The 26006-nt window shown below is 48.5% G+C and overlaps 1 protein-coding gene across 2 annotated transcripts; it reads left to right on the top strand.

The window, feature by feature from the left end:
* The first annotated feature begins 4 nt into the window (after positions 1 to 4).
* On the top strand, positions 5 to 24348 carry LOC141272056 (uncharacterized). 2 transcript variants are annotated; one of them, XM_073682356.1, is made up of 17 exons: positions 5 to 165; positions 4509 to 4561; positions 13008 to 13141; positions 13331 to 13510; positions 13594 to 13717; positions 13799 to 13863; positions 18181 to 18470; positions 19260 to 19313; positions 19421 to 19559; positions 19646 to 19944; positions 20373 to 20571; positions 20650 to 20754; positions 20856 to 20992; positions 21067 to 21273; positions 21456 to 21539; positions 23090 to 23355; positions 23507 to 24348. In XM_073682356.1, the coding sequence occupies exons 3-17, from the start codon at positions 13064 to 13066 to the stop codon at positions 24115 to 24117; spliced, it is 2838 nt and encodes a 945-aa protein (XP_073538457.1). In that variant the 5' UTR covers positions 5 to 165; positions 4509 to 4561; positions 13008 to 13063; the 3' UTR covers positions 24118 to 24348. The 2 variants fall into 2 exon arrangements, with proteins under 2 accessions (XP_073538457.1, XP_073538467.1); XM_073682366.1 differs by lacking the exon at positions 4509 to 4561.
* The last annotated feature ends 1658 nt before the right edge of the window (positions 24349 to 26006 follow it).

Here is a 26006-nt window from a genome sequence, read left to right on the forward strand (position 1 = left end):
ATCATGACGTCACCGGAAGAGGCGGGGTCTTCTCAGTCCAGTGGACACTATTCTCTCGTGCTGTTGCAGCAGTGCACGTTGTGCCGGGACAGGAGGACTCTGCTCTGAAGCTGGTGTTCAGCGCGCGGTGCTGTGAGGACTGAGGCTGATCCGGAGCGGACTGAGGTGGGGAGAGCTGACCATGTGAATAAATGCTGTAGAGACAGAAAGGGGGCTGGTGTGAGGGGGCTTGGGGCATGTAGGGGGGGCTGGTGGGATGGGGAGGCTTGGGGCATGCAGCAGGGCCTCTGGGGGGATGGGGGGGGCATGTAGCGGAGCCTCCAGGGTGGGTTGGGGGGGCATGTAGCGGAGCCTCCAGGGTGGGTTGGGGGGGCATGTAGCGGAGCCTCCAGGGTGGGTTGGGGGGGCATGTAGCAGGGCCTCCAGGGGGATGGGGAGGCTTGGGGCATGTAGCGGGGCTGCTGGGATGGGGGGGCATGTAGCGGGGCCTCTGGGGGGGGTTGGTGGGATGGGGGGGCTTGGGGCATGTAGCTGGGCCTCCGGGGGGGGTGGTGGGATGGGGGGGGCTTGGGGCATGTAGCGGGGCCTCCGGGGGGGTGGTTGGTGGGATGGGGGGGCTTGGGGCATGTAGCGGGGCCTCTGGGGGGGTGGTTGGTGGGATGGGGGGGCTTGGGGCATGTAGCGGGGCCTCTGGGGGGGTGGTTGGTGGGATGGGGGGGCTTGGGGCATGTAGCGGGGCCTCTGGGGGGGTGGTTGGTGGGATGGGGGGGCTTGGGGCATGTAGCGGGGCCTCCAGGGGGATGGGGAGGCTTGGGGCATGTAGCAGGGCCTCCAGGGGGATGGGGAGGCTTGGGGCATGTAGCGGGGCTGCTGGGATGGGGGGGCATGTAGCGGGGCCTCTGGGGGGGGTTGGTGGGATGGGGGGGCTTGGGGCATGTAGCTGGGCCTCCGGGGGGGGTGGTGGGATGGGGGGGGCTTGGGGCATGTAGCGGGGCCTCCGGGGGGGTGGTTGGTGGGATGGGGGGGCTTGGGGCATGTAGCGGGGCCTCTGGGGGGGTGGTTGGTGGGATGGGGGGGCTTGGGGCATGTAGCGGGGCCTCTGGGGGGGTGGTTGGTGGGATGGGGGGGCTTGGGGCATGTAGCGGGGCCTCTGGGGGGGTGGTTGGTGGGATGGGGGGGCTTGGGGCATGTAGCGGGGCCTCTGGGGGGGTGGTTGGTGGGATGGGGGGGCTTGGGGCATGTAGCGGGGCCTCTGGGGGGGTGGTTGGTGGGATGGGGGGGCTTGGGGCATGTAGCGGGGCCTCTGGGGGGGTGGTTGGTGGGATGGGGGGGCTTGGGGCATGTAGCGGGGCCTCTGGGGGGGTGATTGGTGGGATGGGGGGGCTTGGGGCATGTAGCGGGGCCTCTGGGGGGGTGATTGGTGGGATGGGGGGGCTTGGGGCATGTAGCGGGGCCTCTGGGGGGGTGATTGGTGGGATGGGGGGGCTTGGGGCATGTAGCGGGGCCTCTGGGGGGGTGGTTGGTGGGATGGGGGGGCTTGGGGCATGTAGCGGGGCCTCTGGGGGGGTGGTTGGTGGGATGGGGGGGCTTGGGGCATGTAGCTGGGCCTCTGGGGGGGTGGTTGGTGGGATGGGGGGGCTTGGGGCATGTAGCTGGGCCTCTGGGGGGGGGTGGTTGGTGGGATGGGGGGGCTTGGGGCATGTAGCTGGGCCTCTGGGGGGGGTGGTTGGTGGGATGGGGGGGCTTGGGGCATGTAGCTGGGCCTCTGGGGGGGTGGTTGGTGGGATGGGGGGGCTTGGGGCATGTAGCTGGGCCTCTGGGGGGTGGTTGGTGGGATGGGGGGGCTTGGGGCATGTAGCTGGGCCTCTGGGGGGGTGGTTGGTGGGATGGGGGGGCTTGGGGCATGTAGCGGGGCCTCTGGGGGGGTGGTTGGTGGGATGGGGGGGCTTGGGGCATGTAGCGGGGCCTCTGGGGGGGTGGTTGGTGGGATGGGGGGGCTTGGGGCATGTAGCGGGGCCTCTGGGGGGGTGGTTGGTGGGATGGGGGGGCTTGGGGCATGTAGCGGGGCCTCTGGGGGGGTGGTTGGTGGGATGGGGGGGCTTGGGGCATGTAGCGGGGCCTCTGGGGGGGTGGTTGGTGGGATGGGGGGGCTTGGGGCATGTAGCGGGGCCTCTGGGGGGGTGGTTGGTGGGATGGGGGGGCTTGGGGCATGTAGCGGGGCCTCTGGGGGGGTGGTTGGTGGGATGGGGGGGCTTGGGGCATGTAGCGGGGCCTCTGGGGGGGTGGTTGGTGGGATGGGGGGGCTTGGGGCATGTAGCGGGGCCTCTGGGGGGGTGGTTGGTGGGATGGGGGGCTTGGGGCATGTAGCGGGGCCTCTGGGGGGGTGGTTGGTGGGATGGGGGGGCTTGGGGCATGTAGCGGGGCCTCTGGGGGGGTGGTTGGTGGGATGGGGGGGCTTGGGGCATGTAGCGGGGCCTCTGGGGGGGTGGTTGGTGGGATGGGGGGGCTTGGGGCATGTAGCGGGGCCTCTGGGGGGGTGGTTGGTGGGATGGGGGGGCTTGGGGCATGTAGCGGGGCCTCTGGGGGGGTGGTTGGTGGGATGGGGGGGCTTGGGGCATGTAGCGGGGCCTCTGGGGGGGTGGTTGGTGGGATGGGGGGGCTTGGGGCATGTAGCGGGGCCTCTGGGGGGGTGGTTGGTGGGATGGGGGGGCTTGGGGCATGTAGCGGGGCCTCTGGGGGGGTGGTTGGTGGGATGGGGGGGCTTGGGGCATGTAGCGGGGCCTCTGGGGGGGTGGTTGGTGGGATGGGGGGGCTTGGGGCATGTAGCGGGGCCTCTGGGGGGGTGGTTGGTGGGATGGGGGGGCTTGGGGCATGTAGCGGGGCCTCTGGGGGGGTGGTTGGTGGGATGGGGGGGCTTGGGGCATGTAGCGGGGCCTCTGGGGGGGTGGTTGGTGGGATGGGGGGGCTTGGGGCATGTAGCGGGGCCTCTGGGGGGGTGGTTGGTGGGATGGGGGGGCTTGGGGCATGTAGCGGGGCCTCTGGGGGGGTGGTTGGTGGGATGGGGGGGCTTGGGGCATGTAGCGGGGCCTCTGGGGGGGTGGTTGGTGGGATGGGGGGGCTTGGGGCATGTAGCGGGGCCTCTGGGGGGGTGGTTGGTGGGATGGGGGGGCTTGGGGCATGTAGCGGGGCCTCTGGGGGGGTGGTTGGTGGGATGGGGGGGCTTGGGGCATGTAGCGGGGCCTCTGGGGGGGTGGTTGGTGGGATGGGGGGGCTTGGGGCATGTAGCTGGGCCTCTGGGGGGGGTGGTTGGTGGGATGGGGGGGCTTGGGGCATGTAGCTGGGCCTCCGGGGGGGGTGGTTGGTGGGATGGGGGGGCTTGGGGCATGTAGCGGGGCCTCCGGGGGGGGTGGTTGGTGGGATGGGGGGGCTTGGGGCATGTAGCGGGGCCTCCGGGGGGGGTGGTTGGTGGGATGGGGGGGCTTGGGGCATGTAGCGGGGCCTCCGGGGGGGGGGGGGTTGGTGGGATGGCGGGGCTTGGGGCATGTAGCGGGGCCTGGGGGGGGGGGTTGGTGGGATGGCGGGGCTTGGGGCATGTAGCGGGGCCTCCGGGGGGGGTTGGTGGGATGGCGGGGCTTGGGGCATGTAGCGGGGCCTCCGGGGGGGGGGGGGGCTGGTGGGATAGGGGGGCTTGGGGCATGTAGCGGGGCCTCCGGGGGGGGGGGGGGCTGGTGGGATAGGGGGGCTTGGGGCATGTAGCGGGGCCTCCGGGGGGGGGGGGGTTGGTGGGATAGGGGGGCTTGGGGCATGTAGCGGGGCCTCCGGGGGGGAGGGTTGGTGGGATAGGGGGGCTTGGGGCATGTAGCGGGGCCTCCGCCGGGACTAGTGGGATGGCGGGGCTTGGGGCATGTAGCGGGGCCTCCGCCGGGACTGGTGGGATGGCGGGGCTTGGGGCATGTAGCGGGGCCTCCGGGGGGGTTGGGGGGAGCTTGGGGCCTCCGGGGGGGCTGGTATGATGGGGGGCTTGTAGAGGGGCCTCCGGGTGGGATGGGGGGAGCTTGGGGCCTCTAGGGGGGCTGGTGGGATGGGGGGGCTGTTATGTTGGGGGGGGGGGCTTGTAGAGGGGCATTACTGCAAGATGTTGGCCAAAATTACTATATGGCGCTAATAGTAAGATCGTATTACAGAAAGGGGCTAAAATGTAAAAGATGACAAAAAAAAGTTCTAAATATTGGCTTAAAGTTTTTAGTGCCAATAAAAATGTTTATTTATAATAAAAAAAACTAAAATAAAGCCAAAAAAGTGCACACTTGTTATCGGTCTTCTGTAATGACCCAAGCTTTTAAAGTATTATACCCCATAACAGAAAATAAATAAATCTGCAAAAAATATTATAAACAAGTGATCAAAAAGTGTAGAAAAGAAATACGGTGTCTCTAAAAATGGCACTTTGTCTTGCTAAGAATAAAGCACAACCCCCCTCACCCCACCTAAATTATTTATTTTTCTAGGTGCGGACGATTATACCCCTCAAGTCACATACACCTGGACTACAGAAAAGCAAGTATGTGGTAAAGTGCACTGAACTGTTAAGCACAACAAGGGTGCACCGAGTGCCTGTACTTCATTTGAGCAGTCTTTTTTTGTTTTTATGACAGAATCCCTTTTCAGAGTTACTATCCTTTAGGCAGAGTGCACGTGGTTATAATAATAATCTAACCAGTCCCATCCGTAGACATGAGTGCTTCTCACACATGCCTAACATAGCTGTTTTGCTGTGATTTACCCCAATCTGGTCACTAAATTAATGCAGAATAATGTTTACTGCTCATTTCCAAGGGATCTTGGTGCAAGCCCCCCAAAAAATGCTTCTGTGCACGGGCACAACCATTATTGGATTATTATTAGATACGTCAGTTTGGCAAACTAGACTACTGTGCCCCGAAATCATGTACCTCACTGCAGCAACTCAGCTCCAGTCATCTCTGTAGTGAGACAGAATGGAGTTACTATATAGAGAACATACTTATATTCCTTACAGTGCACAGAAATCACGAGCCTCCATACAGCAACTCCGATCTAGTCACCTCTGTACTGAGACAGCTAAAATGGAGTTAATGTACAGATGTCCTTATACGCTGTACAGTACACAGAAATCATGAACCTCAGTACAGCAACTCCGATCTAGTCACCTCTGTACTGAGACATCTAGATTGAGGTTACCGTACAGGGCGTCCTTATACACAGTACAGTACACAGAAATCATGAACCTCAGTACAGCAACTCCGATCCAGTCACATCTGTACTGAGACATCTAGATTGAAGTTACTGTACAGAGGATGTCCTTATAGACATTACTGTGTGCTCAGATATTATGAACCTCAGGGCAGCAACACCGATCTAGTCACCTCTGTAGTGAGATGGCTAGAATGGAGTTGCTGTACATGGGGCGTCCTTATACACAATACAGTGCACAGAAATCATGAACATCAGTGCAGCAACTCCGATCTAGTCACCTCTGTACTGAAGTCTAGATTGAAGTTACTGAACAGAGGACGTCCTTATAGACATTAATTCAAGCAAAGTGGTATCAAAGTTTGGTTAAAATATGACCTTTACTTAGTGCAATTAAAAGGGTACAAAAATATGTCACCCAGGAAGACAAAAACTAACAGCATACAAACAAACTCAGAGGGGATTGAGAGTTGAAGCCTCTCCTCCCTCTTTTTTGCACAGTACTGATGCCTTTAATGCAAAGCATCAATATTAGGGCCTAGAACTCAGAGTTATCTTTATCTCATTAGATTTGAACTTAAGATGGTCCTGACCGATCTAGATGGCTCACTAGTGAATCAGCTAGAATGGAGTTGCTAAAATGAGGTCCTCAAAAAATCCACTGCAATTCTATGTTGTAAATTATGAGGACTGTCAGCTGCACTATGTTATGTTTTTCCCCGCGAGGCTACACCTACTCTTTGTAAAACTCAATTCCAGTCACTTCAGCACCAAACTGTACAGATTGGTGGCTACAGGAAGATACTCAAAAAATCCACTCTGATCTAGGCGGCTCACTAGTGAATCAGCTACAATCCAGTTGCTAAAATGAAGTCTTCAACAAATCCACCCTGATCCAATGTTGTAAATTATGAGGAGTCTGTTGCTGCGCTCTGTTACGCTTCTCCCCGCGAGGCTCCACTCTCTTTAAAAAAAAAATTGATTTCAGTCACCTCAGCACCAAGCTGTACAGAATGGAGGCTACCGGGAGTTCATCTAAGAATCCACTACGATCAAATGTTGTAAATTGAGTACTTTCTCAGCTGCGCTCTGTTACGTTTCTCTCCGATGCTCTGCCCAATCTCCGAAAAACTTTATTCCAGTCACCTCAGCACGAAACTGTACAGAATGGAGTTGCTAAAAGAGGTCCACAAAAAAATCCACTCCGATCTAGACGGCTCACTAGTGAATCTGCTTCAATGGAGTTACTAAAACAAGGTCCTCAAAAAATCCACTCCGATCCAATGTTGTAAATTATGAGGACTCTGTTGCTGCGCTCTGTTATGTTTCTCCCTGCTCAGCTCACTCTTTGAAAAACTCAATTCCAGTCACCTCAGCACCAACTGTACAGTTTGGAGGCTACAAGGAGATCCTCAAAATACCCACTCCGATCTAGACGGCTCTGTAGTGAATCAGCTAGAATGGAGTTGCTCAAATGAGGTCCTAAAAAAATCCACTCCAATCCAATGTTGTAAATTATGAGGAGTCTGTTGCTGCGCTGTTATGCTTCTCCCCCCGCGAGGCTCCGCTTTGTTTAAAAAAAAAAAAAAAATTGATTTGTCACCTCGGCAAAAATCTGTACAGAATGGAGGCTACAGGGAGTTCATCTAAAAATCCACTCCACTCCGATCCAATGTTGTAAATTATGAGGGCTGTCGGCTGCGCTCTGTTACGTTTCTCCCCTCGAGGCTTCGGCTACTATTCGAAAAACTCGATTCCAGTCACCTTAGCACCAAACTGTACAGAATGCAGGCTACAGGGAGATCTTGAAAAAATCCACTCCGATCTAGACGGGTCACTAGTGAATCAGCTAGAATGGAGTTGTTAATGAGGTCCTCAAAAAATCCACTTCGATCCAATGTTGTAAATTAGGTGGGCTGTCGGCTGCGCTCTTACGTTTCTCTCCGCGAGGCTCCGCCACTGTTTGAAAAACTCAATTCCAGTCACCCCAGCACCAAACTGTACAGAATGGAGGCTACAGAGAGATCCTCAGAAAATCCACTCCGATTTAGACGGCTCACTGGTGAATCCACCCCGATCCAATGTTGTAAATTATGAGGAGTCTGTTGCTGCGCTCTGTTACGCTTCTCCCCGCGAGGCTCCACTCTCTTTAAAAAAAAAAAAATTGATTTCAGTCACCTCAGCACCAAAGTGTACAGAATGGAGGCTACAGGGAGATCATCTAAAAATCAAATGTGATCCAATGTTGTAAATTATGAGGACTTTCTCGGCTGCGCTCTGTTACGTTTCTCCCTGCGAGGCTCCGCCCAATCTCCAAAAAACTTGATTCCAGTCACCTCAGCACCAAACTGTACAGAATGGAGTTGCTAAAATGAGGTCCTCAAAAAATCCACTCCAATACAATGTTGTAAATTATGAGGACTCTGTTCAGCTTTACGCAGGGAATAACTTAACAGAGCGCAGCAACAATCAGCGCAGTGTGTAATTATTTATATTACGAAAAGCGATAATAAAATACAACTTTGATTAATCATGAAAAAAAAAAAATTGCCCTTTGGAAATACATAATAAATATAACAGTTTGCGCAAGTACTTAAAAAATGAAAACATATATATATCTATATCATTCCAATTCCACTACATTGCAGGCTATGAGGATCCAGGAATCTGCTCCATTCCTCTGATTTTTTTGAGGAATGTCACTGTAGAAACTGAACTGTCTAGAATGGAGAAGCTGCAGAGAGATCAACAAAACATCAACTCCGATCCAGTCACCTCACCAGTGAATCAACTAGAGTGGAGATGCTGGAATGAGGACCACAAAATATCCCCCTGATCCAGTCACTTCAGTAGTGAGCCGTCTAGAGTGGAGCTGATAAAATGAGGTCATCAAAAACATGCGACTACAGTGAGGCCCCAAAAATTCAACTCCAATCTAGTCACCTCACCAGTGAACCGTCTAGAGTGGAGATGCTGGAATGAGGACCACAAAATATCCCCTCCGATCCAGTCACTTCAGTGGTGAGCCGTCTAGAGTGGAGTTGATAAAATGAGGCCTCAAAAAATCAACTTTTTTTTGAGGACCACAAATAACCAACTCCAAACTAGACGCAACAATGAGCCTACAGGGTAGACACTAGAATGTATGATGTCATTTCTGGGGGCATGTCCTGACAGCATTATGGGCGTGTTCTAGTTCAGCACCAGACTCCATAGTCTCATGCAATGACACAGCTGACGGTGAAGCTGCAGGAGGAGGTCAGTGTCCTAAGCTGAGAAACAGGAGTTAGTTTGGTTTATTAATTGCTGGTCTGATGTCTTCTCTTCTTGTTGTTTTTGGGGTGAGGGGGCTGATACTTAGGGGTTAATGCTGGCGGGGTTAATTAATGCTTGTGGAGATCTTAGGGGGCTCTGGGGAATAATGCAGGGATAATGCGTGCTTGCGGGGATCCTGAGGGGATGCTGCGGGCTCTGTGGGGGTTCCTGGGGGAGATGCGGCGGGCTCCGGGGGGGAAAGCTGGGGTCTCCGGGGGGGGATGCTGGGGGCTCCTGGGGGGGTTGCTGAGAGCTCCGTGGGGTCTCCTGGGTGGATTGCTGCGGGCTCCCGGAGGGGAAGAGATGCTGAGGGCTCCTGGGGGGATGCTGGGGGCAGAAGGTGCAGGGAGGGAAGACATATCCGTTCCCTGCCAGCCGCCCGAAAGTCTGTATCCAGGTTATCTCATGCCCGTCTTCATCATCGGTCTGCAAATAAGGATTCAGGATCTTCAGGACAGGTATATCCTACCAGGCAGTGAGGGGGCTCCAAAAAAAAAATTATAGAAAAGAAGAAATTAAAGAGAAGGGACACATGCAGCCTCCGCATTTTCCAGAAGCTCCTGAGGCCCCTCTCTTTAAAACATCCAGCCTCCGGTCTAGGCTTTCTCCGGTGGCCTGAAAATCACGCACGCTGGCTCTCTAGCGCTTTCCACCTATCAGGGCACACTTTGCATTCTGGTATGTGAGAACCCTGCTTGTGGTTTTCCTGACACCGCCTCTTCCTCCTCCTTCCTACTATAATAACATGGCAAACAAAACAAAATGTCTGCACCACCTGGTCCGGCAATTGTTAGACCCCCACCTGTTTAAAACAGCACTCTAACACAAAATCAGACCAAATGGGTCCAAGCCTATGCATATAATAGTATGCATTAAAGAAAAAAACAAAAAGATAATGAAGGCTGCACCTGCAGAAGCGTTACTCGCAGCGCGAAACGGCTGTTGTCTGTGTCTTCTCCCCGCTTTCCACATTTATTCTATTCATTCAGTAAAGGAAGATTGATTTTAAGGAATGGTGAATTTCACTTGTCCAAGCTGCATAGATGAAAACCTGCTTTAAAGTGCACCTGTCAGCAGGATTGTGCTTATTAAACTACATACAATATCAGGTGGGCGCGGTTACACTGAGTAAATGATACCTTTGTTGATGAAATCCGTCCAGTGGTTCTTTTATAATCTTTAATTTAATTTCTGCCATAATTATATGCTCGTGCTTCGGGGAGGCCTGTGGTGGGGGCGCTCTATCTGGTGCTTTGCTTATGTATTCCTATGTCTGCCTTCTGACAGGTCACCGAGCTTTCAGTGACCTGCCTACTATTTTAAATACTGCCTGTGTAATTTGTGTGGTAAACATGAAATTTACATGCACCAAAATGGCCACTCGTGCATGTGCAGTAGCATTTCTCGGTTGCCGAGAGATGCTACTGCATGGGTGCCATATTGCTTGAGGAAAAATAATTTGGGTGCAGCAATATGGCACCGCGCATGCGCAGTAGAATCTCTCGGCAACCAAGAAATGCTACTGCACAAGCGTGGGTGGTGGGGGCCATATTGCTGCAGGCAAATTTATTTTTCCACCAGCAAAATGGCGGCGCTTGCACAGTAGCATCTATCGGTAAGTGATAGATGCTACTGCACGGGCGCCATTTTGCTAGAAGAATAATAAATTTGTGCAGTAACATTTCTTGGTTGCCGAGAGATTCTACTGTGATGCACGGCACCATATTGCTGCACGAGAGAGACTACTGCACATGAGCGGGGAGCATTTTGGTGCATGTAAATTTCATATTTCAAAGCACCGTGACCTGTCAGAAGGCAGACATATGAATACATAACCAGAGCACCAGATAGAGCTTTTATATACCATTTTAGCATGCTGTACATAAGTCCCCAAGCCGATCTGCATAAAAAAACCCCCTTGTATTAGATTTACTTACAGGGAGGTCCCGTCCAATGGGCTTCGCTAGTGTTAATCCGGCGCCTCCTCTTCCTGAGATCAGTGTCTTCCATAGCGCTCCTGCGCAGGCGCACTTCTCTCTGCTCTCTCCCCTCACAGAGCAAAGAAGTGTGCTTGCACAAGAGCACGATACCAGAGGCTGTGTGAATGATGTTGGGCGTGTAATCCACAAGAAGCAGAGAAGGAGGACGGTGCCGGATGAACACCAGCGACATCCATAGGACTAGATTGTGCCTGCCGTGCCCCAGACAACACGTGAGGACGTTACTAGATTGTGCCGGCCGTGCCCCAGGCCCCAAGGGAGGACGTTACTAGATTGTGCCCCAGGCCCCACGGGAGGACGTTACTAGATTGTGCCGGCCGTGCCCCAGGCCCCACGGGAGGACGTTACTAGATTGTGCCGGCCGTGCCCCAGGCCCCACGGGAGGACGTTACTAGATTGTGCCGGCCGCGCCCCAGGCCCCACGGGAGGACGTTACTAGATTGTGCCGGCCGCGCCCCAGGCCCCACGGGAGGACGTTACTAGATTGTGCCGGCCGCGCCCCAGGCCCCACGGGAGGACGTTACTAGATTGTGCCGGCCGCGCCCCAGGCCCCACGGGAGGACGTTACTAGATTGTGCCGGCCGCGCCCCAGGCCCCACGGGAGGACGTTACTAGATTGTGCCGGCCGCGCCCCAGGCCCCACGGGAGGACGTTACTAGATTGTGCCTGCCGCGCCCCAGGCCCCACGGGAGGACGTTACTAGATTGTGCCTGCCGCGCCCCAGGCCCCACGGGAGGACGTTACTAGATTGTGCCTGCCGCGCCCCAGGCCCCACGGGAGGACGTTACTAGATTGTGCCTGCCGCGCCCCAGGCCCCACGGGAGGACGTTACTAGATTGTGCCTGCCGCGCCCCAGGCCCCACGGGAGGACGTTACTAGATTGTGCCTGCCGCGCCCCAGGCCCCACGGGAGGACGTTACTAGATTGTGCCTGCCGCGCCCCAGGCCCCACGGGAGGACGTTACTAGATTGTGCCTGCCGCGCCCCAGGCCCCACGGGAGGACGTTACTAGATTGTGCCTGCCGCGCCCCAGGCCCCACGGGAGGACGTTACTAGATTGTGCCTGCCGCGCCCCAGGCCCCACGGGAGGACGTTACTAGATTGTGCCTGCCGCGCCCCAGGCCCCACGGGAGGACGTTACTAGATTGTGCCTGCCGCGCCCCAGGCCCCACGGGAGGACGTTACTAGATTGTGCCTGCCGCGCCCCAGGCCCCACGGGAGGACGTTACTAGATTGTGCCTGCCGCGCCCCAGGCCCCACGGGAGGACGTTACTAGATTGTGCCTGCCGCGCCCCAGGCCCCACGGGAGGACGTTACTAGATTGTGCCTGCCGCGCCCCAGGCCCCACGGGAGGACGTTACTAGATTGTGCCTGCCGCGCCCCAGGCCCCACGGGAGGACGTTACTAGATTGTGCCTGCCGCGCCCCAGGCCCCACGGGAGGACGTTACTAGATTGTGCCTGCCGCGCCCCAGGCCCCACGGGAGGACGTTACTAGATTGTGCCTGCCGCGCCCCAGGCCCCACGGGAGGACGTTACTAGATTGTGCCTGCCGCGCCCCAGGCCCCACGGGAGGACGTTACTAGATTGTATTTCAGGCCCCACGGGAGGACGTTACTAGATTGTATTTCAGGCCCCACGGGAGGACGTTACTAGATTGTATTTCAGGCCCCACGGGAGGACGTTACTAGATTGTGCCTGCCGTGCTCCAGACCACACGTCTTTCTTTATTCAAGTCGACGACGTGTCCTACATCATCCACACAGTGTCTTCCATAGCGCTCCTGCTATGAGGATGTTACTAGATAGTGCCAGCCATGCCCCAGACCACAAGTCGGGACGTGTGTGATGTCGTGTCTGCTCGGCTTTTTCTGGCCGCCTCATAGAGAATGAATGGAGCGGTGTTCGGGCGTCCAACCTACGGCCGTTGTGTAATAGGGATAAACATTCTCCGTCCTATGATCAGTGCCGCTCCCGGAGGTTTGACCCCACGATCAGTAACGTATCACTTCTTCTGCAGGCTGCAGATAACTTGTCTACACCTGACAGCCTCTATAATAGAGGCCGCAGCTCTCAGCGGTTACACGTAGAGGCTCCGCACTAGAGAATTGTGGTTTGACTGTCATGTCCGCCCCACAGTCCTCCTGTATCTTCCTTCAGTGTGGCCCTCAGGGCCCCTGTCCGGCGGTCCAGTATTCCTCTGCTAGACTGCCAAGACCCAGTCTGTGTCGTCCCCCGTCCTCTCTCCTGGCTGTCTCGCCGTCACACTGGTACCTGGACTCTGCTGCTCCACAATCAGCTCCCGAACCCCTTCTTTCTCCACATCATAATTCTGGAGCCGCTTTCTCCTCTCCTCCTCGCTGTGTGATCTCCTCTGTTTTGCCTCTGTCGCTCCTTCCTCTGCTCCTTTATGTTTACTATGAAGTTTATCTTGTTTTTATCATCTCGTCTTTTTCCCATTCAGGTTCCTACAATCAAGGATCCTCTGCTGTGAGAATCTTCCTGGTTAATGTGTCAAGGATGAATAAGGACAGAAGCAAGATGGCGGAGAGGATAATAAACCTCTCCCTGGAGATAATCTTCCTTCTTACCGGAGAGGTGAGAGGTTCTGATGTCATCACATGACATCATTATCTATGGGAATAAGAGGTGATATGACCGGAGAGGTGAGAGGTTCTGATGTCATCACACGACATCATTATCTATGGGAATAACAGGTTATATGACCGGAGAGGTGATGGACTCTGGAAATGTCTGTAGTGATATTATTAATGTCTCCACACTCAGGATTACACAGTAGTGAAGAAGACCTCTAGTGATCGCTGTCAGGCCCCTGTGTCTGAAGGACCGGGAGGAACCCTGAGCCCAATCCCGGGGCCTCCATCTCACCCCCGGATACATGAGGACATCAATGACCAGAAGATCCTAGAACTCACCCACAAGATGATTGAGCTGCTGACTGGAGAGGTGACACTGCTGGGAATGCTGGGACATTATACAGGACGGCACTGGAGGATTCTGGGTGATGACGGTATCATTGTGTGTGTCAGGTTCCTATAAGGTGTCAGGATGTCACCGTCCATTTCTCCATGGAGGAGTGGGAGTATCTAGAAGGACACAAGGATCGGTACCAGGAGGTGATGATGGAGCAGCACCGGCCCCGCACATCACCAGGTAATAGACAGGACTAAATCCACACGGCCTATAATTCTCTGTATGTAATAATGATGTCAGTCCTGTCTGTGTCTCCTGCAGGTCTCTCCAGTAAGAGGACAACCCCAGAGAGATGTCCCGCTCCTCCTCCTGCACAGGACCATCAGGTAGATGGAGATCTCCCCTATGATGTGTAGACGGCTGTGACCTCCTTGTGTTCAGTCTTGTTTTCTCCTCCAGTATTAGAGGTTTTATATTTGTGCAATGAGTAGAGCTGAGCGAATATGTTCGTAATCCAATTTTCAAACTTAAGTTCGACACAAATGTGACACATTCGGATTCGTGATCAGAATGGCGAGCAAACTTTGTTAAATTCGGGAAAATTGATAACGTTCGGCGAACTTCCGTGCTTATTTGATTGCGGGCCAACTACAGCGGTTTTTACAGTTTTACTAGTATAGTGCTTGTGTATGATGAGCGGGGAGACGTGGGGGGGGCTGGTGGTAGCTCACAACAGGTCAGATCAAAAAGTTTTTTTTCTGTTACTAGCCACAGTCCACCAAAGATTTTTGTGTCCCAGACGTGATAGTCTGCTAAAATCCACCTACTATTTTAGTGGCGGTGAACCTCCGCTGTTTTCAAAGTAAAAAAAATTGTTTTTTTGTCTTGCTAGGCAGAGTCCACAAACAATTTTTTTTTGTGTGGCAAACGTCATACACTCTGCTATACCTCAGCTACTACATTAGTGGCGGTGAACTTCACCTGTTTTCAGAGTAAAATAATTGATTTTTTTCTGTTGCTAGACAGAGTCCCAAAAATATATATTTTTCTGTCACAAACGTGTTAGTCTGCTATAAGCCACCTAGTTCTTTTTGTGGCGGTGAAATTCAGCTGTATTCAGAGCCTGTGCAGAGTCAAAAAAATCTATTTTTTGCTGTTGGTAACGTTACACAGCAGGCTAGACATGAGTTAGAAATAGTTTGGAGTTTCGTATTACATATGTAATAGTTTTGTATGTTATACAGGCGTCCTCCACAGTAAAAAAAAATAAAAATACTTTGGTTCCTAACGTTATACAGCAGGGACATCTCAGTTTGAAATAGTTTGGAGAATATCTCGTATATTATACAGGCCTCATCCACAGTAAATAGATACTTTGTTCGGCTAGTAACATTATACATCAAGCCTTATCTTACCTTGTCATTTTGTGCCGCTAAAATTCAGGTGTGTGCAGAGCTGTTGCCAGAAAAAAAATCTAATTTTGTTTTGCTAATAGCGTGCTCCTACTACTAATGTAGTAGCATCACGCTATTAGCAAAACAAAATTTAGATTTGAGATTCTGAGCAAGATGAGTGGGGAAAAAGAGAGGTCGTGGTGGCAGAGGGAATAGGCTTGGTGTTCAAGGTATACGTGGGGTGAGGGATAATGTTAGTGAAAGCACTAGTGAACCAACACCGTCTTGTCCTATCCGAAGATAACTGACAAGTTCTGTTAGTAGACGGGCTACTCCACTTCCTATCTTTGGTAGCGGCACAGCGATACGCCTTGTTGATAAGGGCCAGAAAGAGCAGCTGCTCCAGTGGATGTCAAGCGATGCTTCAAGTGGCCTCTCTTCTTCTTCCTCCACCTCAACATCACACACAGTACAGTCCACATAGGTGGCATCCCAATTACCCATGCTTCCCAGCCCCCCCCCCCCCCCCCCCCCCCCCTTACTGTAGCGAACCACAGATGGGCGAGTCTGTAGAACTGTTCACCCATTCTATACCATGGGCATCAGAAGTATACTCCAAACATTCAGAGTCAAGAAGAGGAGGAAAGCATCTGCACCAATGCCCAAAATTGTTTTAGGTTGGATTCGAGGCAGGACGGAGTAGGATCTGAGGAGGTTCCTGACCCTCGTCACCAGACGCTAGCCATGGGGAGGGAGGTGATCCTGATGAATCTTATCTTATTTGATGTTTTACAATGTGTAACTTCTAATTGGCCAAATACACATCTTGTAGACAGTCTCCATTATGACTGTAATCACAGGATAAATTACCATACAAACCTTAGTATTAAACTGTCTTTTGGATAATTCATCAATAGTTTAGCCCCAGAGAACTAATTTTACATGTAATTTTTAACTGTACAGATATTTTTGTGTCCACACTCACTCATTTTTTTTTACATATATATACTCATTATTATATTTGTATGTATATATATATATATATATATATATATATATATATATATATATAATATATAATTACACACACAGTACAGACCAAAAGTTTGGACACCCTCATTTAAAGATTTTTCTGTATTTTCATGAATATGAAAACTGTACATTCACACTGAAGGCATCAAAACTATGAATTAACACATGTGGAATTATATACTTAACAAAAAAGTGTGCAACAAGTGAAAATATGTCTTATATTCTAGGTTCTTCAAAGTAGCCACCTTTTGCTTTGATGACTGCTTTGCACACGCTTGGCATTCTCTTAATGAGCTTCAAGAGGTAGTCACCGGAAATGGGTTTCACTTCACAGGTGTGCCCTGTCAAGTTTAATAAGTGGGATTTCTTGCCTTCTAAATGGGGTCAGGACCATCAGTTGTGTTGTGCAGAAGTCAGGTGGATACACAGCTGATAGTCCTACTGAATAGACTGTTAGAATTTGTATTATGGCAAGAAAAAAAGCCGCTAAATAAAGAAAAACGAGTGGCCATCATTACTTTAAGAAATGAAGGCCAGTCAGTCCGAAAAATTAGGCAAACGTTGAAAGTGTCCCCAAGTGCAGTTGCAAAAACCATCAAGCACTACAAAGAAACTGGCTCACATGAGGACCGCCCCAGGAAAGGAAGACCAAGAGTCACCTCTGCTTCTGAGGATAAGTCTATCCAAGTCACCAGCCTCAGAAATCGCAGGTTAACAGCAGCTCCGATTAGAGACCAGGTCAATGCCACACAGAGTTCTAGCAGCAGACATATCTCTACAACAACTGTTAAGAGGAGACTTTGTGCAGCAGGCCTTCATGGGAAAATAGCTGCTAGGAAACCACTTCTAAGGACAGGCAACAAGCAGAAGAGACTTGTTTGGGCTAAAGAACACAAGGAATGGACATTAGACCAGTGGAAATCTGTGCTTTGGTCTGATGAGTCCAAATTTGAGTTCTTTGGTTCCAACCACCGTGTCTTTGTGCGACACACAAAAGGTGAATGGATGGACTCTACATGCCTGGTTCCCACCGTGAAGCATGGAGGAGGAGGTGTGATGGTGTGGGGGTGCTTTGCTGGTGACACTGTTGGGGATTTATTCAAAATTGAAGGCATACTGAACCAGCATGGCTACCACAGCATCTTGCAGCGGCATGCTATTCCATCCGGTTTGCGTTTAGTTGGACCATCATTTATTTTTCAACAGGACAATGACCCCAAACACACCTCCAGGCTATGTAAGGGCTATTTGACCAAGAAGGAGTGTGATGGGGTGCTACGCCAGATGACCTGGCCTCCACAGTCACCAGACCAGAACCCAATCGAGATGGTTTGGGGTGAGCTGGACCGCAGAGTGAAGGCAAAAGGGCCAACAAGTGCTAAGCATCTCTGGGAACTGCTTCAAGATTGTTGGAAGACCATTTCCGGTGACTACCTCTTGAAGCTCATCAAGAGAATGCCAAGAGTGTGCAAAGCTTTCATCAAAGCAAAAGGTGGCTACTTTGAAGAACCTAGAATATAAGAGATATATTTTCAGTTTCACACTTTTTTGTTAAGTATATAATTCCACATGTGGTAATTCATAGTTTTGATGCCTTCAGTGTGAATGTACAATTTTCATAGTCATGAAAATACAGAAATTTCTTTAAATGAGAAGGTGTGTCCAAACTTTTGGTCTGTACTGTACATGACACCCCGTCCCTTATCCTGGTATGCATGGCACACCTCATCCCTATCCTGGTATGCATGGCACCCCTCATCCCTATCCTGGTATGCATGGCTCCCTTCACCCCCAATCCTGATATGCATGGCATTCCTCATACCCAATCCTGGTATGCAGGTCCCCCTCAAACCTAATCCTGGCATGCATTGGCCCCTCAGCCTTATCCTGGTATGCATAGGCCCCTCACCCCCATCCTGGTATGCATGGCACTCCTCATCCCTATCCTGGTATGCATGGTACCCTATCCTGGTATGTATGGTACCCCTCATCCTGGTATGCATGGTACCCCTCATACCTATCCTGGTATACATGGCACCCCTCATCCCCAAACCTGGTATGCATGGCACCCGTCTCCAGACGGATTCTCTTATCTTGCCTTTTCTGTGTTGTTGGCAATTAGCCAAACACACAAGGTCTTGAGCAGCCTTATCTCATAGGTTGAATTGCCATACAGACCATTTTTAGTTTTTCAATTGCTTCCTCAGTGTATATAATGTGGCCTACAGGAGTCAAAATATCACTTTATTCAGGTTCTTGATTTTTTACTATTACTAGAAAATGGCGTCTTCTGGAAAGCTGGGCCTTCTTCTCTGCAAGAGATGTCTGAAGTTTTATAAAAACCTGCGCAAACATCTCAGCCATGTATGCATGAAAAGTTCAAAGGAAAAGATCAACAATGAAGTCAAGAATGCCAAAAGGAGCCTGCACAGGGCGGCCCAAAGCCTGGCTGTTGTGCCTTATCACAGTCTCAATTTCCAAAACAGCCAGTTTACAAATTCGCAGGACTTCTTCACAGAATTTTTGGAAAGTCGTGGTTGCATTGTGACAGGAAAACCATCTGAAAGGTATGTATATATGTCTTCATAATATTTCTGGGTTTTCTAGCATTTAACTATTGAATGATTACCTATCCTAATTTTACACGTAATTTAATTTTTAGCTAATATAAATATTTTTATGTAATATTATATAATATAATATATGATATAATTATAATGTAGTTATAATATATTAATATAATATAATTAAAATAATATATAAAAGAATTATGTAGTGATATATTAGTATATTATATGGCATTTTTATTATATTATAATATATTAATATATTATAATATAATAATAATGCCATATAATATAATATACTAATATAATATATAATAAAAATATAGTAATAATTATGTAGTAGAATAATGTGATATGATATAATATATATAATTATAATATAATATAATAATATATAAAGATGCCGGGAATGATGCGATCTCAGCGCTGGAGCTCGCATGAAAGGGTGGGAAGCGGACAACGGTGTACATATACGCCCCTGGTCGTGAAGGAGATTATATATTCATTGCAGTTTTAATTTTTATTTTTTTTTTATATTGCTCTGGCTTCATTTTGCCTATGTAACACTTGCACATTTGCAAGATGAGCTCAAAATGTCCTTTCTGATGAAATTCTACTCCTGAATCAAATTTCTCAAAGCCCTCCTTTGCAAAACTAAGATGGCTGCCACTTTAATGGCGCCATAGTGGTAAAGGTCCTTGACCAACCATCCAAGTAGTCTACAAAGTTCTATATGTTCTTAATCTCATTTATAGATGAATTGATGCAGGATTTGGTTTTCTTTTTTAGGCCATCCACTGAAGAAGAGCCCATTAGTCTTCCTGCTGTGGTTGAAGAAGCAAGGTAAGAACTAAGAACCAGATTTCTAAAAACATTTGTAACCGCTTTACTATCCGTAAAGGAAGCTTCTGGTATCAATAATCACCCTAATATTTTCTTGCCTCTTCCAGTTCAAGTGCCAATATGTCCCTGCGGAAAAAAATTACTATGGTCGGGTTTCACAATAAGCACGACTTAAATTCCTCACTTTTACAGAGTTTTAAAAACTATTTGAAGGGAAAATGTTCAGAATCGACCATAAAACCGATGGTAAGTGTGATTTTTATCAGTTTGCGTGTATTTGATGAATCCTTACAGATGTGAACCCTTATGTATGATCATTTGTTTAATTTTAGATACAAATCGTTTCCCGCTTTCTCTATTTCGTAAATTCGAAAGAGATCTCTGTGGACTTCTTAAAGAACTTGAGGGCTACCAAAGAATATTTTATTTTCCTGGAAAGCTTGAAGACTAATGAAGAAACTGTTAAAAAGCACATTAGTCACCTGCGAAGTTTTATATGTTTCATACTTTCAGAGGACTACCCCAGTGGCCTCGACGAAGAAACAAAAAATGTAGTTGGCCCCTTTAAGGAGACTCTAAAGGTCATAGAAAATAAATTAAACCAGAAGCTTGCTAAATCCAGGAAGAGGGGGTAAGAAGCTCAAGTTTATATTACACCTGCAATTTGAATTTTTACTGTCATGGGGATGGAAAATGCCATAAAAGCATCATGGGAAAGGAAAGTTGGATTATCAGAAAGTCTAGGTTTAATTATTACTTGTGCTGACATACAAGGTTGGAACAAAGTAACGTTTAGCTCTTAGAAGCTCAGGCAAATCCCCCTCCCAATTTCCATACCATCAAATCAATTCAAAATATCCTAACTTGCTAAAATTAGGTCATCATCACAAATGCGCTAAGGTTCCATCTTCTGGCTTCATTATGGGATCGGTAAAATAGAACTCCTAGAAAAAAGATCAACAAAGAATGCTAAATGTATCTCATGGGCTAATATACAAAGAAAAAAAAATATATAGTAAAAAGAATGAACCTGTAACGAACTACTTTTATCACCCACAGATTGGAATCCACGCCTCCCACCATGGCTGATTGTCGCAAAGTTTTGACAGTGGCCAAACCTCACATGACCGATATCTTTACACGAGCTCAATTGAGTAAGAAGTTGAGTGATAAGGAGAAGACCCTGGCATGTTACTACCTTCAGGCTGTTCTTATCTATAAGCATTTACGTCAGCCATCCGAGGCCAAAAATCTAACGGTAGGCTTAATATAATATATTGCTGACAGATGCTGCTTAACCATGTGTTATGTATTTTCTATGTTCCTCCTCTTACAGGTAAAAGAATGGATCGAGAGGGAGCAATTAGACGTTGATGGACAGGTAGTAACAGTTGTAAAGACCAAAAAAAATATTTTTATACTGCAGGATGAGGATGAGCAGGTAAATGTTTAAAAACATAACTCCTATAATGCTGTGCTGTATGTTCTTCAAGGTTTTGCCATTGGCAATCGTATCTTTAACACAACGTTTCCCTTTGACAGAATTTCCGTACATATTTCGAGAAGATTAGGCCAACTAATCGTCCTAAAGATGTCAATATGGCGCCTGAGTTCTTTGTGTCTTGCAAGGGACAACGAATCATGAATTCCGGCAAAGACATGGAGCGCTTCCAAAAGAAGTTAGTAATAAATGAGGCCCTCCTTGTCTTCTCTGCCAAGCATTTACCAATACTAACAAATGTTTTATCCGCAGGTATCAGCTACCCATAATATCATGGAGGGTGGCAATACAAGTATACACAAATTGGGCTGAAGAAAGTCTTTGGCAGGTGGAAAGAGACCAGGCCAACGCATATATCCACTTTGTGACCAGACCAGATATCGTGGATACATCTCTATTGGCTGCAGGGATGTTAATAGTGGCTAAGCTGAAGGGAGACTATCAAGCTGGAACCTCCGAGTAAGAGACCTAACTTTATCCCCACAGGCATTCCCAAAATCCATCTCTTCATTGCATGAGACTTAAGTCTTATGCCTTATAGTATATATATGATTCCTACCAAATTCTTGGTTAAGTAGTCTAGTAGGTAACAACACCTTTATCAGTTTTTCATAACCTTACTTTCTTTTGTAACTTTACAGATGTACAGTGCCCAAGAGGAGGAGGATCGGGGGAAAAGAAGACAGTGAGGGACAAACCAATGAGGAAGAGACAGAAGGCGCCAGGTAGGAGACCTAACAGACACTGTATGATGCCCCTAGAATTAATTCCTCCACAGTACCATCCACACACAGTATGATGACCCAGCGGTACCCCCCTCAACTACCCTGGCAATGAATGGTGACCCCAGCACAGTATAATCCCCAAATGTGACCCCCCCCCCCCCCCCCCCATACAGCCCTCCATGCAGTACAAGGGGCCTACGTACAGTATAATGGCCCCTACTATCACTGCACATAGTATAATGACCCCCCACAGCCCTCAGCACAGTGTGATGGACCTCACACAAACCTTCATACTGTATATTTTCTTGCATACCATATAGTGGCCCTCAAATAGGCCTCCATAAATTATAAAGGCTCCCTCCTAGCCATTCAAATATTATAATGGCCCCACATACCTTGTGGAAGGCTAATGGGCCTTACATAGTCCTCCGTATGGTATAATGCACCCCCCACTGCCTTCTATATAGAACAATGCTTCCCCTTAGCCTTCTACATATTATAATGCACCACCCATAGTCCTCCATATAATTTAATGTAACCTCCATATGTTATAATACAGCCTCTATATAATATTATGTAATCTCCATAGTACTCAATATAGTATAAAGCGGCCTCTATAGTTCATCATATAGTATAACGGAGCCTCTATAATCCTCTATATAGTATAATAGAGCCTCTATAATCCTCTATATAGTATAATGGAGCCTCTATAATCCTCTGTATAGTATAATGGAGCCTCTATAATCCTCCATATAGTATAATGGAGCCTCTATAATCCTCCATATAGTATAATGGAGCCTCTGTAATCCTCCATATAGTATAATGGAGCCTCTATAATCCTCCATATAGTATAATGGAGCCTCTATAATCCTCCATGTAGCATCTGTAATCCAGCATATAGCATAATGTGGCCCTACAGTCCTGTCCTCCATAGCGTAATGAGGCCTTTCAGTCCTGTCCTCCATAGCGTAATGAGACCTTTCAGTCCTGTCCTCCATAGCGTAATGAGGCCTTTCAGTCCTGTCCTCCATAGCGTAATGAGGCCTTTCAGTCCTGTCCTCCATAGCGTAATGAGGCCTTTCAGTCCTGTCCTCCATAGCGTAATGAGGCCTTTCAGTCCTGTCCTCCATAGCGTAATGAGGCCTTTCAGTCCTGTCCTCCATAGCGTAATGAGGCCTTTCAGTCCTGTCCTCCATAGCGTAATGGGGCCTTTCAGTCCTGTCCTCCATAGCGTAATGGGGCCTTTCAGTCCTGTCCTCCATAGCGTAATGGGGCCTTTCAGTCCTGTCCTCCATAGCGTAATGGGGCCTTTCAGTCCTGTCCTCCATAGCGTAATGGGGACCTATAGTTAATATATTTAATTTTGTATTAAACAAAATTTTATTATATAATCAATAATTTTTAATACCAATAAAGAAATCGCAGCACCTTCCCCTTAAGTAATTATGCCTTTTAGCATATGATTAATTCCAAATTCTTGGCTAAGTAGTCCGGTGAGGAACAACACCATTTTCAGTATATTATAAGTTTCGATCTTTGTAACTTTACAGAAGTCCCATTGGCATTACTGGAGAAGAAGAAAGCGATCAGGGACATTCTGATGCCGAACAAATAGACGAGGAAGAGACAGTTCAACAGACTCTCAATACTCAAAAAGAGTTCCATTTCCACAGACTAATTAACAAGTACCCGGTAGGAGTAGACAATCGACCACCGTCCCTGTCCACCTGCAGTCGGTACACAGAGCGTTTCGCAAAGTACTGTCAGGATAAATGGAGACGGGACCAATACGACTTAAGGGTTTCAAATGCTGTCGGTAAGTTTTGGGGTTTTTTTGTTTTTTTTATGTATTTTTTTTTCTTATTTTAATTTGTAATCTGTCTAGTTCATGTTCTGTTCTTCGGGATGTGCTGCCTGAATATTTTATGTTTGCTGAATATTTTACAGTAGTATTTTTTTTCTTGTAGATTTTTTCAGGCATTTCCCCAAAGAAGAAGATCTGAAGCGCTATCTGAATAAGCAGCACTGGAAGTCCAATCTACCCGGCCTAGAAGACGTCCAACGTGAATGGAAGCCTAAACCAAAAAGAGGAGATCTAGAACACGTTGTCAAACTTCAAGAATTGGTGAAATCGCAAAACTGGAAAGGCCTAATAATTATAAATAATGGAAGTAAAGGTGAAGGACTGCACACAACTCATACTTTTACAAAGGGAGACGTAATTTGTGACTACCATGGATCGCTTATAGAAGGAGACAAGGCTGAAAAATTACAGCCAACTGTGCATGAGCATGAATGTTCTAGGTTTGTTTTTAATATTGGTGGAAAGGTGTGGTGTTTAGATGCCGGGGAGGCTCCGTGCAGTTGTCACCCGGACATGCCTTCAACATTTGGGCGAAAGATGAATCATTCACACAAAAATTACAACGTGAAACCTGTCCTTAAATATATAATTGATGATAACACCCCATCAATGCTTTTTGTGGCTAATTGCAATATCAAACCAGGGGCAGAACTATTGTTCGATCATGGAGTGAAACAATCAATTTGGAAGAAGCTTCAAGTGTCTCATTGCTGAACACGTGACTCTGATATTTAGAAAAGCATTTTTGTTTGTATGTTCTCCCCATGTTTGGGTGGGTTTCCTCGAGGTACTCTGGTTTCCTATCACACCCCAAAGACATACCGATTGGGTCCCACAATCCAGAGTCCCTATGTGCACAGTGTTTTGGATATATTGGAAAGCGATGTGCAGTTAATAGCGCTATATAAGTCATAAATAATATAAATAAATATTTTCCTTTTACTATTTCCTCAGTGGTGTTATGTTTAAACTAGTTAGGCCCTATGATCTGGAGCTATTTTGAAGTTACTATCTTGTCATCGTGTACTTTTTATCTTTTCTCAACTCTTTCACGACCTTGGCCATCTCCCTCCCTTTTAGACGAGCTCGCGCTCGGAGCTCGCATCAACCCCCGCACATGTCAGCTGATCTGATCATCTGACATGTGAAGCTAACAGCATCGATCAGATCACTGTTAACCCTTTAGATTGTGTGTTTAATCACTGACAATTAAAGATGACTGCCAGCAGACGGTAATCTGAAATGTCCAATTTTCCAGCACAATGTAAACAAAACTTTTATTGCGATGACATCATAGAGGGGTGTTGCATCACAAAAGGGTATTATGGCATCACAGTGGGGTATTATGACATTACAATGGAGTACTATGACAATCATAGTGGGGTGTTACATCACAAAAAGGTATTATGGCATCACAATGGGGTATTATGACATCATGGTGAGCTATTATGATATCACAATGGGGTGCTATGACATCCCAGCGGGGGCTCTCAACGTTAATAAACTATTCCGAGGGTGAGGGCTGGCTACTAAGTCATAGAAGTCCCGGTAGCCAGCTCTCACCTTTTAATAAGCTATTCCGAGGGTGAGAGCTAGCCACAGAAATTCATAGAAGTCCCGGTAGCCGGCTCTCACCTCTAGGCTATGTGCACACTGTGTTTTTCTGCTGCGTGTTTGTGCTGCGTTTTCTGCACCAGAAACGCATGACCCACATTTTTGTAACGAAAGTCAATGTGATTTTCAAAAAGCTGTGCACACTATGTGCGTTTTTCAGTGGTGCCAAAAACCCATGTGTTTATAAAAGTCCCTGTCAATTATCTTGTGCTTTTTTTTTTTTTTTTAAGCTGCATTTTCCAGTTGCAGCCATTGTAATGGGCTGGAAAACGCAGCTCTTACAAAAATGCCGCAGAAAAGCACAGTGTGCACATAGCAGAAAAGCATGCATGCTTTTTTGAAACCGCTGCGTTTTTGAGGTTGGGGAAAAAAAACAGCCTAAACCAATATTCACAGTGGGCACTTAGCGTTAATAAGCTATTCCGAGGGTGAGAGCTGGCTACTGAAAGTCATAGAAGTCCAGGTAGCCGGCCCTCACCTTTAAAAAAAGAAAAAAAAATATATATATATATATAATATATACACACACACACAGGTCCATATATATTTGGACAGAGACAACATTTTTCTAATTTTGGTTCTAGACATTACCACAATGAATTTTAAACAAAACAATTCAGATGCAGTTGAAGTTCAGACTTTCAGCTTTCATTTGAGGGTATCCACATTAAAATTGGATGAAGGGTTTAGGAGTTTCAGCTCCTTAACATGTGCCACCCTGTTTTTAAAGGGACCAAAAGTAATTGGACAATTGACTCCAAGGCTATTTCATGGACAGGTGTGGGCAATCCCTTCGTTATGTCATTCTCAATTAAGCAGATAAAAGGCCTGGAGTTGATTTGAGTTGTGGTGCTTGCATTTGGAAGGTTTTGCTGTGAAGTAAGGCTGCGTGCACACGGTGCGTTTTTCATGCGTTTCCGCTGTGGAATTTCCGCAGCGGAAACTCATCAAAAATGCTTAGTAATCCGCACCCCATGGTCCCCAATGGC

The sequence above is a fragment of the Phyllobates terribilis genome, unplaced genomic scaffold, assembly GCF_046119375.1.
Source record: "Phyllobates terribilis strain yellow unplaced genomic scaffold, ASM4611937v1 Scaffold_1__5_contigs__length_1240528914, whole genome shotgun sequence".
NCBI classification, from domain to species: Eukaryota; Metazoa; Chordata; class Amphibia; order Anura; family Dendrobatidae; genus Phyllobates; species Phyllobates terribilis.